The sequence below is a fragment of the Nipponia nippon genome, unplaced genomic scaffold (genome assembly GCF_047370975.1).
Source record: "Nipponia nippon isolate SJK-2023a ecotype South Korea unplaced genomic scaffold, ASM4737097v1 scaffold_2, whole genome shotgun sequence".
In the NCBI taxonomy this organism is placed as follows: Eukaryota; Metazoa; Chordata; class Aves; order Pelecaniformes; family Threskiornithidae; genus Nipponia; species Nipponia nippon.
This window is the reverse complement of record NW_028262336.1, coordinates 7,926,889-7,941,257: the sequence shown is the minus strand read 5'-3', so window position 1 is coordinate 7,941,257 and position 14,369 is coordinate 7,926,889. Positions and strand designations below refer to the sequence as shown.

Below are 14,369 nucleotides of genomic sequence, written 5' to 3'. Positions count from 1 at the left end.
CTGACTCTTAGGGAAGGTGGGAGTCTCTTAAAAAAAGAAAAAACCAACACAAAACCCCACCAAACCTGTAGCTTCCTGGGAAGACAGTACCTCTGCCATGTGGAGCCGGGACTCGGCGCTCGGCTGGGCTTCCTCCCCCTCGCCGATGCGGGAGGGTCGCAGCCCTGCGGTCGGTGCGCCTGCTCCGGAGGAGCGGTTCCCCGGGCGGCGGGAGCGCGGGGCCCGGACGCCATTTCCAGGACGGTTCTTCCCTTCAGCGCCTCCCGCCCGGCCCCCGTGGCGGCGGGCGCCCCCTCCGCAGGCGGAGCACCCCCTCCGGCCCGGCGCTGCTGGGGGGGGGGGCGCTCACCGGCGCCTCGCCGCTCCTCAGGCCCTGGAGGCGGCTGCTTTCTCCCCCCCTCACCGCCGGCGGACTACATCCCCCGGCAGCCTCCGCGCCGTCGCCGCCGGCCTTCACTTACCTGCCGAGCGCAGGTAGCCGGCGGCGGCGCGGTGCACGCCGGAGCTGGTAGTCCCTGAGGAGGGGAAGGGCAGGGGCAGCCGGGCCGTGCGTGGGGCAGAGCCGCTCGGGCGCGGGCCGAGGCGGGCGGCATGGACAAGCTGAAGCGGGTGCTGAGCGGCCGCGACGCGGAGGAGCCGAGCGGCCTGGCCGAGGTAACGCTCCGCTCCCCCCGCACCCGCCTCCCCTCCGGGGCGGGCTGCCTGCCGCGGCCCGGGCGGCGAGCGGCGGCTGGTGGGAGCGCAGCGGCGGGGCGCGACCCTGGGCCGCCCCTCAGAGCCGCCCCTCGGCGCGGGCCGGCCGTCGCCGGGACCAGCCTGCGCCGCCTCAGCCCGCCGCTGGGCCTCCGGCTGCCCCGGACGGAGCCGGCCGGGGGCTGCCGGGGCCGGCGGCTCGCCTGGAGCCGGCCTCTGGGCTTCTGCACCGAGACCCCCCGCGAGCGGGCGCTACCGGGGTGCCGCTGCCTGGGAGCGGGGCCCCGGCTTCTGCTGCTTGCGAGAGAGGACGGCTCGGGTCCCGAGGGAACCCGCGCCGGCCGGGCACGGCTGCAGCGAGCCCGAAAGTAAAGCGGGGGGAACGGGAACGCGCTCGGTGCGGGCAGGGGGGTAAAGCCCCGCTCGCCCCGCCGAGCCCCCGCCCGTTCGCCTGCAGCGGCGGCGGGGCGAGGCAGCGCGGCCGCCCGCGGGAGCTGCCCCCGCCGCGGGGCCGGGGGGCTTCAGCGCCCGGGCTGCGTTTGCGCCGGGGCACGGCGCAGCGGCTCGGAGGGAACTGGCGCGCTTTGGTACGTGGCAAGGTCTATTAGCAAATAGTAACTCGCACCCTTCTTTTTCTCCTCGTTTCTAGGTTATCGATGCGACTTCCTTAGGTTGGGGCACCAGAGTGAAAGGCTTCGTTGCTTGCTTTGCAATAGGATGTCTGTGCTCGCTCTTGGTAAGGACTTTTTGCCAGACCTCCCTGATATTTGAGTTTCAGCAGCCCAGTAATTACAGCCTTGCTGTATGCTGTTGCTTGGTTTGTTTGAGTCTCTGGGAAGGCGTCTGACTCAGTTCCAGTTAGGTGCAATGCACGAACTCTTAACAAGAAGGCCAATAAATGCAATTTATTTTTGTCTGTGTGCGATTCTGCAGTTTGGCTTTAAGTTTTCCGAAGACTTCTTTTGTGTTGTGACATTTCTTGGATATATTTCTTTTGCGATTTAACAACAATATTAATTTTTTCCCCCTTTCTCTCTAAATGTTCCTTTTTAGGGTAGTTGTCTGCTATGGGTACCAAAGAAAGGGCTGATGCTCTTTGCAGTCTTTTATACACTGGGGAATATTGCATCTATTGGGAGGTAACAATCTTTATATATTAGTTCCCTAATAAAGATGAGAAACTAAAGCAGAATGATAGGTGAAGGTCCATAAGTGGCAGAAACTGTGGCATTTGTGTGAGAAGATGTGCTTAAGGAGACCATTCTCTTGTTGCTGAATTTTAAAGAACAGTGTTTCCCCAGTAGCGCCCTGAAATGGTAAAGAAAATTTTTATTTTGTTTATTGTTATTAGCAATGCATTCAAGGTAAAAGTTTCTCATCAGTAAAGAAGAATCAAACTCGTGCTTTGAGCATTGTGGTTTTTTGATTTTGTTGGTTTTTTCCCTCCTCAAGATAAAAATAATTCTTTGCCATTTTGTATTTGGTAATGTTCTGTGTGTTTTGGTGAACATATTTGGGGCAGTCCATCTGTCGGGGTAGGCCTGTTTGGTAAGCCTTCATGGCCATTGAGGTTCCTGAAGCATAGCCCCGCTGACTTTGCGACAGATGCAACCTTCTGGAATTGAGGAAACTTAACAAGATGTTAGAAAGCACAAGGAATGGTATTGGAAATAATATAGTAATGAGGCGGAATAATTATGGTATATGAGGCAGAAATATCACCTTAAATAAAAGTTTCACCTTGTATAATTCAGGCAGTATCAATTACTGGGGCTCTAAATGAGGGCTGCAGATCTGGTAAGGGATCAGAGTATGGGTCCAGGCCTGTAAACAGCCCTTTATGTAGAGGAATTGAGCTGGATTACCTGGCAATCCACGCAGAGCCTCTGCGGCTGGTGTTTTTGTGTTTTTGAAGAGCGGGTTAAAAAAGCATGTGTCAAGAATGGTCTAATTGAAGCTGGCCTGTGCTTCTAGCTTGATAGTTCTACTCTGTTTATGTTAATTGTAACTGAACAAGTGTGAAGAAAATTACAGAATAAATACCTTGCACAAAGAAAAGCAGGAATGGATTTTTATCTCATTGTATATCCTGTTTCTTTTGTTACGTAGCACCGATTACCATAACAACATAGTGTACTGATGCCCCATATGACGGCAGACGATTTAACAAAATAACCCCCCTTAGTGAGGAATCTTACCGAGTTTCACTTTTGCCTTTCTACCCCTGTGTTCATCTTGTTTTGTTTTTCACAGCACTCTTTTTCTTATGGGACCAATGAAACAGCTGAAAAGGATGTTTGAGCCTACGCGTTTGATTGCTACTGTTGTTATGCTAGTAAGTATCAAAGGGATCGGTTTTAACTGATGCTAACTTGTAAACAATTTCCAGTGTAAAGTCCTTTCATATATGTTGATCTAACTACGCCTCAAGATGTGTTTGTGGGTGTGTGTTTGGTTTGGTTTCTTTTTCCTTAAAGCATCAGACATCCTGCACATCTGCTGTAGTGGAAAGGCATGTGTAGCACCAGCAAACCACCTTCCTATTATGAAAGACTGAGCTGGAGCCAGGTTGTTGTGCTAAATGAGCACTAAGGGTCTGTGGCTGGCGTGTCTGAACCACGCACATGCTTTTTTAGCGTGCTTGAGGTCACAACTTTGTATTTTCGTGTTGCTTAAAAGATGAAAGATGGGAAACTAGTTTCTAAAAAATTGTGCTATGGAAGTTGTTACATATTCTATTTTGCATAATTTTGTCTTTTTATATGCTATGTGATTTGCTTTAAAGAGCCGCGTAGGTATTTCTGCCTTGATAAAAACATAATTTCCTGACAAAGCAATTGGGGAATCTCTGTACCTTGGTCATCTCGCCTTAAAAATACAGAAATCATCCCAGCTGGCTGATAGCTTCAGGTTTTGAAACTCATATGACACAACTATATTGCAGATTCAACATTCAACTGAAGTCAGCCTTTGGAATTATTTTTATCTTCAGAAGGTGGGAATTGTGGCCAACCTTCTACTGGGGGGCGTGTGAAAATTGCTGCTAAGTTTCAGACTCTCTCTTGTTTAAAGTGCACGTGGTTTTTTTTCTCTTCAACTTTCCCGCTTTTTCTTGGAGAGTCTAAAATCTGGAAGGTGGTTTAACTTGCATGAAACCGTCCTCCCGTTTTCGGTGTGAATGTCTTCGGAGCGTTCGCTTGGCATCAGCGCTTCCTATTTTCTCTTTAAACATCCAGAGAGGCCGCAGGCGACTGATAGAGCTTGAGAAACTGATGGTGTATGCTCGTAGATCGGCAGCCCGCCAGAAGCCCACTGCCTGGTGTGTTTGTCCTGTATGCATTTAGGATGCCTGGCCTCAGGAGAATGCCTGGAATGTCGTTCGCTGGAATAAAGCCAGTTGTTCGATGTATGATGTAGTACTTAGACCAATATACAAATCGCCACCTTAAAACTAATGGAAAAACTACATTTAATGTCCATAATCATTGTTGAGGTGAAGTGTATGGTTTCTTTAGCAATGCAGGTGTTGCTGTCTTGAATATGCAGTACTAAATATATATATATTTTTTTTTAACTCAAGCAGAAAAATGCACGTTATAATCTCTAGTAGCACAGTGGTACGTGTATCAAAAGGCTCTTAGGTGTTGATGAAGGAAAATCAAATATCACATCTGTCATAGCTAAATGAGCTGTCGTGTCTTAAATTGAAAAGGAAAACTTGAACTAAAAGGAGGCTCCTGTTAAAACTGAGGGTTAAGACAGAAAATAATCCAAAATGGCCTACCACCCCCCCAAGATTTTAACTGTAGTAAAGACACAGTGCAACTGAAAAAAGAAAAAGTGCTGGTTTGAATGGCTGTGCTGGACTTTATATTAAACGGGAGAGCTACTAAGCAATAGTTGAGAGTTCTTGAAAGTGTATTGTAGTTTTAATTGGTAAGAATTAAGTAACGACATAACTTCAACCCTATGGTAACCTTGAGAATCAACAGGAAATGTGGTATGTACAGCAGCAGAAAGACTAGAGTTGTAACTGAAAAGCCTTACTTATGCAAAGTGAAGAAGTGTGGTATATACCTGTAACACCAAGAAGTGTGGGATGAAGTAGGAACCCGCTGATGTTGCAAAAGAGCTGTAGGAACCTCTTCCTCTTGTTCCTTTGCAGCCATTAAATTATTTTCTGGAGATATCGGGCTGATATTTCCTCATTGCTTTAATTCACTTCAGAAATGTAACAGCGAGAGCATTTTAATAAGGGGAACTCTTATGCAGGGTTGGCTAAAACTATGAAATGATGTGATCTGTTTCTGTCTCTGTGAAGGAACCCATTACAGTATTACAATATCTATAAAGAGTTGTTTCTATGTTTAATAGAATTTGTTTGTTTTCTTCTAGTTGTGTCTCATACTAACACTGTGTTCTGCTTTCTGGGTGAGTACTGGAGTCCTATATGTATATATAACCGGAGTATATTTTAAAAATAAGATGCTTACGTTGTTGTCTCATTGTCCCCTTCTCTCTTCCTCCAGTGGCGTAAGGAAGGGCTTGCGCTCCTGTTCTGCATCTTACAGTTTTTTGCCTTGGCATGGTAAGTGATTTCCTCCCCACGCGCTCCATTTTCTATTGCACCTAACGTCAGTAGCTGAGTTGTGAATGGATTTTGAGCTCGCATGAGTTAGAGGGAAGGAGAATTTTTACCTCATCGTTCCCCTAGATGCAAAACAAGGCATCAGTGGGGAGCTGACTTGTTCCCGCTTCTTGGTCTCTTGCACCACTTTCAGAAGCTTTGGAGGTGGAGCTCAGGGCTCCGTTTCTCGGGGAAGTTCTTTTGAATGTGTTTAATTTCTGTGAGCTTGAAGTAAAACTGCTTTTTTTCTTTCCCTTTTAAATCAATTTGTTGCTTATTGTCTGGTGCTCCTCTTTTACGCTCTCCTGAATTTGTCTTGTTAAAAGACCCAAATACGCTTATCAAATTGTCAGTGTCCTTTAAGTTAACATATGCTCTGTGTAATGTCACAGAAGTAGTACAGAAACTGCTATGAACATCTAGCCAGCCCTCGAGACAAATCTTACCTGCCTGTAGGCATTGGAGCATGAAGAATACTGGTGCAGGAGAACTGCGTTTAAAATGCTTCTACAGTATGCCCCCTGATTTTGCTATAGTGTTTTACAACCTGGCTGGGCTAAGATGACTTGCAAGGATACTCATTCCTGTTGCTCACAAACTCAAAGCTTCATTTTGGTTGTGTGTCTTGTGGTTCCCTATTTATAGCGTCAGAGGGGTTGTTCTTGTTTGTGACTCTAATAAACTCTGACATAAAGAGTAACTTTAAAAATCTTTCTTCTTAGGTACAGCATTTCCTTCATACCATTTGCAAGGTAAGCTTCCCTACTCCCTCCCTGTTTGTCATCTTGAGGTTTAATGATAGAGAAGATTAGTTTATAGAAGCATTGTAATGTATGGCTTTGGAAGTTTTCCCATGGTGGTGTTTTAGGGGGAGGAAATACGTGTAGTTAAACCTGAAAATGAAGCTAAGCATCTTCTCTAATGGGAGAACACAAATGTAACAAAATGAGGTGGCTTCCTGTAAAAATACTTAAGTGTGCTGACTACATGCTAAGCTTAAGGCTTGCCTTTGGAATGCCTAAATGTTGGTGCAAAATGCCACTAGACCAGTGTATTCTTCTGTGTACCTTTTTTCCCCGTTCTCCCTCACGAGCACTGTTCTGTGTTGGAGCACACAGTTCCCTATCCTGCTCCGTCAGCCCCACGCTGCTTCGGTGCGCCGCCTCGATTCAGGCTCACCGGTGTCACCGCCATTGCAGCGGGCAGGTGGACGGTGAGCAGGCCCCCTTGTCTCAAATGCATTCGTGTAGTCGTGCAAATTGTGTAAGTGCAATTAATACACGGTCAGCTGATCTTTAAAGTCGTGATAGCAGCATGGAATGAGTCTCATCGAGCAGCATAACTGAGGTGACTTTGTTTGTGGTTTGTTGTTTTTTTTTTTCTCTCCCGCCTGTAGGGATGCTGTGAAGAAATGTGTTTCGGTCTGTCTGACTTAACAGGAATACTGGATGCTTCACTAAGTTCTAGGAAGTATAGCAGAGCTATGTTGAGATCACTGTGTATGTATTTTCCTACTTCTGTCTTAAACATGTGCCTTTCAGCTTGTTGTTAGAAGCTCCTTGTGTTAAATCCAGTGTATGCAATTGCTGGGTTTTGTAAGCAATGGTGTCTGTAGGACAGGGTGCTCGTGATCAAATGAAGTTCAGTCTGGCAGAAGAACTGGGCAGAGGTCCAGAATTTGTTATGATAATTCTTATGTAAAATCATGTATTTGTTTGGTTTTGCAAGAGTAACAAAGTTAATACGTGAAGTCTGTCAAATGGAGACCTCTACTCTGATGGGACTATGCCAGTCTACAGGATTTCTTTTTCAAGAAAAAAGAAATCAGTTGGCAACTGATTTCTTACTGACAACTTGGGGTTTTTTTAATAGCCTTATGTCACTTAATCTTTGCACTGTTTGCCTTGGATGATGGAATATTGCTATTCTTTCTTTTCCTGCCTCTCTTACAAAATCTTAGGTTTATGAGGCTTCTAAAAGATTTAATTCTAAATGAAAAGACTGTTTTGGAGTAAGTATGAAATGTTTGCATCTTCAATGAAGTGTTTAATTTTCAGTTTAGACTGATGGCATTTCCTTAAAATACATGAAAGGGACATTTTCATCTGTAAAAACACGTTCCTGTAGAAAAAGCACTTGCAAAATAAGGTTAATAGAATTTTTCAGCTGCCAGGAACCTGAGTTCTTTGCCTTGCCTACAGCTAATGGGAATACAGACAAGGTAGGAAACTGGAATTTTTCACATGAAGCAAGGTGCTTCTCTTCTCCCCCAGCTGTAGCATAGGAGCAGTGTGAAGCTGAGGGCATGATAGGTAAGCAAAGAGAGAATTTGTGTATGTCCTTTCTCAAAGGACAAACTCTGATAAGGTGGAAGCAGGCTATTGTTTAAGCAGTCTGGGCCAGGGAGAAGACATTTTCTTCTGAACTTGTAAATAGGTTAAAATTCTAACTTTATTTTTTTTGTAAGTGGGATCAGTTCCGTTTCTCCTCAGGCTCTTGCATACCCTAGTGAACTTCTGCTTTGAGGAGAATGTACAATTTTCTACTGCCCGTCTTAGCAAAGAAAGCGTGTAACAATCTTGCTGCCAGCTCCAAACCAATGCTCAACAGTCGGTATCCAAATTCCAAGGCCAGCCTACACTCTCTTTATCTTCCGAGCTATGTATAATCATTTACTCCCAAACCATTGCAGTGGTCAGTTGTTTAATATCTGAGCACAGATTCCCACTTCTGCTGTGTGAGATACTGTTTAACTGCTTTCACCTTTCCTCTTACCCAGCTGTCTTGCTGGAGTCAGTGTCTAGAAGATATTCAGTGGACTTTAGTATGAACTGAACCCTCCCTTCCTCCATCTACCAAGAGTTTAGTCATTTAACAGCGTTGTGTTTGCATGGCAAGGCTATCCCTGACTTGTACCACAAAGATTTTAATGTAGGAAAAAAATAGATCTACTTGGCAATAAAGTAGAAGCTCACAGTGAAGCCAAATAATTCTATGGCTTCCAGAAAGTTACTAGAAACAGAGTTAATTCAAAATATTAAAATTAAGTGTCCTTCTGGTAATTTATGAAGCACAGTACCATCCTGCTGTTAGGATCCTCTAAAAGAAAAAAAATAAAATTCCCTTTTGAGGATGGTATGAAAGGGACATTTTAACAGGCTTTCTGTGGATCCCAGCTGGCTAGAGTTACTGTTACAAAAGCATTTGAATGGAAATTACCACCTTGAAAACATGGCACTGATGTTGGGATGAATCAATTATACAGGATGGTGTTGAAGTGCTATGTCCTGGTGCTTTTTTTTTCCCCCTAGGATTTGGAAGTTAGTGGTGAAATAACTAGGTTGAGTATTACTTTTCTTAAAAGGAAGAATTAGTTAAATGCCCAAGGGAGACTGGGAATTAAAGAATACTGATACTTCTTTTCCCTGACTGATCGAAGACAAGTATCTAAACTGATGTATATCTCTTTTTTTTTTTTTTTTTTATCAGGGAGTAGGATCAAAACCCAATTTAGATCTGTCAAAGGACCTGTGTTAGTCTTTTACTAGGACTTTGATAATGTTTACAGCATTCCTTTGTATAAGGGCAATTGAAATGCAACCTTAATGCCTTTTACATTCCAATATTTCTTTAGATTTAACATCTCTGGGTGCTCCTGGAAAACGCTACAAGTATAGCATGCATTATTTCTCCTTCCCCTCTCCGGGGAAGTTATGTTAACTCGGATCATCATTCCAGGCTCATCAGCAGTCAACATAATGGAATTTGACTTCTGGGGTTCTTTTTTTGAAGACTTCAGATTAGAAGGAGTAAAAGCCTTTTGCTTATTCCTTGACTAGCGTGTGCAGGATTGTGGTACCCTGACTCTCTAGCAGTTCCTGTAGAACACTAGAATTGGGCATGCTGAATATTAGTTTTTCAACTTGCGTACCAGCTAACTGGAACCTCTTAGCTGACTGTTGTGCACACAACCACTTAGAAGTAGGAAATTTAGGGAACTACCAACAGATAGCAGGTAAACTTGAAAGGATTTTTTTTCTTTCCCTCCCTCCTATCCTTATTAAAGCTGTAATTCCAGCTCCACAGCCTTTTATTCGGTAAGAGAGACGAACAAATGTTCATTTGACTGCATAGCACACGAGGCTAAACCGTCGTGCCCTTAAAGGAAGGGAACCCAGAGGGAGATGGCAAAGACACAAGGATCGCCAGGGTGCCACTAGGGTTTCTGTTGCCCTTTGCTGTTGTAGCCTGTTCCTGTAAAGGTCAGGCAGTAGGAGAGACTCACCGTATTCTTGCCAATATGTGAAACATACTCGGGGTTTGTCACTTCATCTACAAGCAGTTTTGATTTCAAATAACTCTTCTCTATCAGAACAAAACTCTTCAGATTCTTACTCACTTACAAGTAGCTGTGTTCCGGCTATTGCCAAGTTTAACAGCACAAGATTTTGCCACTTTCTTAGAATACTTTATTTTATATGATTTTACATCATCAGGGAGTAAACTAGTATATGAATGTTTCCTCTTGACCAGTTTCAATCTGAATTAGATTATACCATTATACCGTTTTTTGTCATTAAAACTATTTTGTGTTAAGTTTTGATATCATCAGCTCTGGTTATCCGCTTGGCAGGAAGCATGGTGGGCATTTCTGAAGCTTTCTATCTTAATTTCCTTCAAGGCAGGAATGTGTGTCGTGTGCGCACTCCTGCAAATAGAGATGTTTGTGTTTTAAATCGCAAAGCTCTGTCCTTCCCAAAGTCCTTGCTCAGTTGCCTACAGCGCTTAACTCAAGGCTGACTTTCCTAAAGAAACTTTTTATGATGTTGGATGCCCATCTCGGTAGGATTTGGTGTTCTACCAGAAAGTGCTTTTTGCCCAGCCTCACTGTTGGTCAACTTGCCTATCCGCTTTCTTTTATTTTTTGCAGCACAGGTAACATAACTTTAACCAAGCAGCCTTAGCATACGGTTTTAGTACGAAATGTGCATATCTGGGACCAGCTGCCTTCCCAGAGAGAGTAGAAATGGAAATGGGGAGGGTGGTCGTCATCTGTTCCCAAAGTATTGAGATTCTACACATTGAAGTAACGAAAAAAATCTCACATTTTAAAGGTTTGAAGTCCATTGTGAATACTGGTACTATCTGAGATGGTTGTACAGTGATGTGAACGATTTAATCTTGTTTAGTATTTACAGTAATAAGATTGTTCATGAGCTGTTACAAAAACCAAGGAAGAAATTTCTGCACCGAGGTGAGATGCTTTTAAGAAATCATGTTTTAAAAAAGAAAGTGTGTGGCTTTAGTGTGAATATTTACTGTGCAAATCTGGGGGAGGGCAGAGACTCTGCTATGGGACAGCTTCCAGCTTGGTGCAGGAGGACGGTTCTCGCTTAGTTTTGGTATTTAATCACATTAATGAAAGTAAGATCACTCTTGCTGTTGTAGACTCTCAAAACTGAGGAGGAGGATGACGTTTAAGCACACATTTGTCTTAAATACTGATGTTTACAACCATAGCAAATACTGGCCACCTAGGACAGAAAGCACAGAAATGGTATGTTTTCTTAAAACCACGTGCCTCACTGTAATGTGACGACACTAAATTTTTCTAACAGCTGTGGAATTGTTTTGTAAAGTAAAAACCAAACTCTCAGAAATTCTCCACAATGTTTTATACTGTTACTGATTCTGTTTGCTGTTGTGCTTTTTCTGTGTATTTACACTGTTTTATTTCTACTTTGATAAACGTCTTTTTTCCTAACTTACAACTTTCTCTGTAATAAAGTGAAATCTTTACTTACAAGTGCTGGTTTTTTCCTTCAATAAAGTTGTCATTGCATTAAATGAATTGCTCTTATGGTTAATATGGAATTTTTAATGATGCTGTTCTCCAGATGATACTGGAGTTGGTGTGAGGTTTTTTTGTTTTGTTTTCTGCATGCACCTAGACAACCGGTTGGTACAACTAGAGTTGTGAAGGTGGGGATGATATTTTTATTACTTCTTACTTATTTATTTACCTCAAGAGTCAACCTAGATGTGCCCAACAAACCATTGGCTTCGTCCATGCTACAGAGCAAGATGCTATTCTTGTCAGCAAAGACTGGAGTTGTGAAACGGCATGCCTCTGGCTCTTCTTTGTGGAATAAATACACTCTGAATACCGACGTACACTGGAAGTAAAAAGCCAACGATTTATGAATGTGTGTTAAAAGTAGAGTTAGAGGAATGATTTTCATTTTTTTGTGGTTTTATTTTTTTAAAGTTTCAGAAAGCATGTCCATTTAAGTCTGTGCCTAATACCCATCCAGACACTTGCTGTGGTTTACTGTTCCTTGGCAGTGTACAGCTCTGCGTTGGGCTGTTCAGAGCATATTAAACTTTCTTCTGATTGACAGGGCAACCCAAAGCAGTTGCATTTTTTTTGCAAGGGTGGTGGTGAGACTTGTGTGCTCTGGGAGACTGTGTTAAGTTTGCAGGTTTTTTTCTTTTCTCTTTTTTTTTGTTGTTTTTTGAGTGTTGTTCTAAGCTGACTAAACTGAAATTTCTGTCCTACAGGAAACTCCAAGGTTTTGTTTGAAATGGAAGCAGCAGCCTGTCTTCCTGTAATATAGAAACCTAAACAGTTGTATTTTATCTTTTTGAAAAGGTTAGAGCTTCCAAGGACTGTCAGGAGAGCTTGCTATATCTATTTCATATCAAGACAGCTATGAATCTGAGCCCTAAAGGGCAATAAATCTTTTCCCTATTTAATAGCTTAGAGCCGTTTTGTTTGCCTGGCTCAACCTCCTACATAACGACAACGTTGTTGAACTTTGCCACATCGTTCTCATGCTGAGGTCTTAATACTTGGATAATTAAAAAAATAAATAAATAAAATTAAGTCTTCATTTGAACTCTAAACAATGAATGATCAGCTGCCCTCTGGGGAAAGTGTATTCTGTAGATGACTTTGCTCCTTAGAAATACTCTGAAAGGGTTCATCAGTTGTGCTACAGCATCTAGTCCCCTGAATCCCATTTATAAATCCTGGGGCAGAGTGGTCAGCACCACATTCAAACTGAGAGACAAGACTCTTGGAAGGCTGCCGTACTCGGGTCTGCCCCTTTCGCTTCTCCTTCCACAAGGTCTGATTTGCAAGAGAGGGTATTTTGTGGATTGAGGATGTTCAAAGCTGGGGGTTGATGTTTATTTGTACCTTTCCTGTTGAGTTCAGTCTTGGTTGCGGTGTCAGTGGGGGTACGGCCTTGTAACAGCCCGGCCATGAAGAGCTGGAGGTGCCTGAAAGGAACAAAATCTTCTGTTTTCTCACTTTTCTGAAGCAAGCTTCTGATGAATTAGAGATGGAATAGTGTATCTAAGCTGCCAGTCTTTGGGATTGATATTTTAAGTCAGCCTATTTGAAACCCTTGTAAGTTTTTTCTTGGGTTCCCTTCTGGCATCTCTAAGAAAGGTTATTCCTGAGAGTTTGTGCTTTAAAATCTCTGCAGAAGCAAGCGTGGAGTACCACTGGCATAGTAGAAAAATGGTGCATTGACAGTACCGGCTGGCCAACGTGATTTCATTGCAGCTCTGAAGGGGTGTCACTTCCAAAAAGTGTGAAAACAAATGATTTTATCATGGGCATGTACTCCTGCGTTTTCTAGTTGTGTGTAACAAGATGTGTCAGGCTCACCGCTTCGGAGAGAATCAAATGCTTCAACCGAGTTATACTTGCAACTTCTTAACTCTCATAGTTAACAAAAGGCTTTAACTTACCCATCCAAGTCAAAAGTGCGTGTTTGATTTCCCTAATATAAACACTGAGCCTACTACTTTTGTTCTGAGATGCTGTAAATAGAATTTAAAAGTTCGTTTAGAATCTCTTAAATTCTTTATTATTTTCTCATCTTAAAAACGGGGACAGTAATAGTTTCTTGCTCTAGGTGCTAATCCATGTCTGGAGACAGCACTGAAGATCTTCAAGCAGGAAAAACAAATTAGGAAAAAGTGTAATTATTGTTTAAAACAAACTAACTTACATTTATCACTAGCCTGACTACATCAAGATTTTTTTTCTCTTTTTTTTTTTTTCTACTTTCTTCTTTTTTAAGAAGAAGAAAGGTTGCTCTGGAAAGCCTCCCTTGCTTTCTGGGCTCAGAATTAATCTCGGTTATAATCTCAATTATAACACCAGCCAGGGAGGTACCGCTTGAACAAGCTGCCTGCCTCTCTGCTAAAAACAGACCTGGTGGAAGCAATTGAAACTGTCCCCTCACCCCCTGCCGTGAATGAAAAGGCTAATCTTCTCTAAGTCTCTACTAACCTAGCAATCTCTTAAGGGGCTGGATCCGTGATTAAAAAACAGAGGGAAAGCAGCTGTCTTTTTATCCTCTCTTAATTACGCCTTGGTAGTTGATAGGTGTTGATTTCCTGGGAGTGACACGGGGATGGAGGTTACGTTTCCCTGTGTTGCTGGGACTAGATGTTCAGAGGGGGGTTAGCTGCTCGAATGGTTCAGCGGGAGCTTTGGAGATGGAAAGAGTGAGTCTTGCTCTCTGTGATTTCATCTGAGTGCGAAGGGCGGCCTTTTATTTGGAAACATGCACCCAGAGGCCAAAAAACAGCTATCCAATGTCAAGGCAAGGAAGGCCTCTGTAATTACCTTTTTCCTTTTTTATTTTTTTCTTTTTTGTTGTTTTTTTCTTTCTGCTGTATCTCACCAGCTGGTGGCCAGGAGGGTTTTAGAACGAGTTTAATTAGAAAGTCAGAAATAACACCTTGCTTTTTCCTGCTGTAACTTGGTGAATAAACTCCAGTAAGCGTTGCAGGATTGTTCTTTCACTGCTCTCCCCAGTCCTCGTTGCTTCATTTAAAAATATGAGTCACTGAATTCTTATTAGTAAATCCTGGACATGGCTGGAGATGATTTTGAGTGTTGTACTTGTGTTTTTAACGTAGCAGGGCTTAGTTCTGACTGAGCGTGAGCCACGAGGTGCCTGATCCCTGCCTGGAAGCAAGCACCCAGCTCTCCTAGCTGGGTTTCAGGCAAAGTTTACAACATTGC

General features: G+C 43.4%; 1 protein-coding gene across 1 annotated transcript; it reads left to right on the top strand.

The window, feature by feature from the left end:
* The first annotated feature begins 230 nt into the window (after positions 1-230).
* On the top strand, positions 231-11,171 carry SFT2D2 (SFT2 domain containing 2). Its single transcript, XM_087756637.1, has 8 exons — positions 231-654; positions 1,343-1,429; positions 1,747-1,832; positions 2,947-3,028; positions 5,089-5,124; positions 5,223-5,281; positions 6,043-6,072; positions 6,717-11,171. Exons 1-8 carry the CDS (start codon positions 592-594, stop codon positions 6,754-6,756), a joined length of 483 nt encoding a protein of 160 aa, XP_087612763.1. The 5' UTR covers positions 231-591; the 3' UTR covers positions 6,757-11,171.
* Positions 11,172-14,369: the final 3,198 nt, after the last annotated feature.

Excerpts from the sequence above, each read along its gene's own strand:
- SFT2D2 (XM_087756637.1), top strand. The coding sequence starts at position 592 with ATGGACAAGCTGAAGCGGGTGCTGAGCGGCCGCGACGCGGAGGAGCCG. Across the intron at positions 3,029-5,088 it reads TTGCTACTGTTGTTATGCTA|TTGTGTCTCATACTAACACT; the intron begins GTAAGTATCAAA and ends GTTTTCTTCTAG. Across the intron at positions 5,125-5,222 it reads CACTGTGTTCTGCTTTCTGG|TGGCGTAAGGAAGGGCTTGC; the intron begins GTGAGTACTGGA and ends CTCTTCCTCCAG.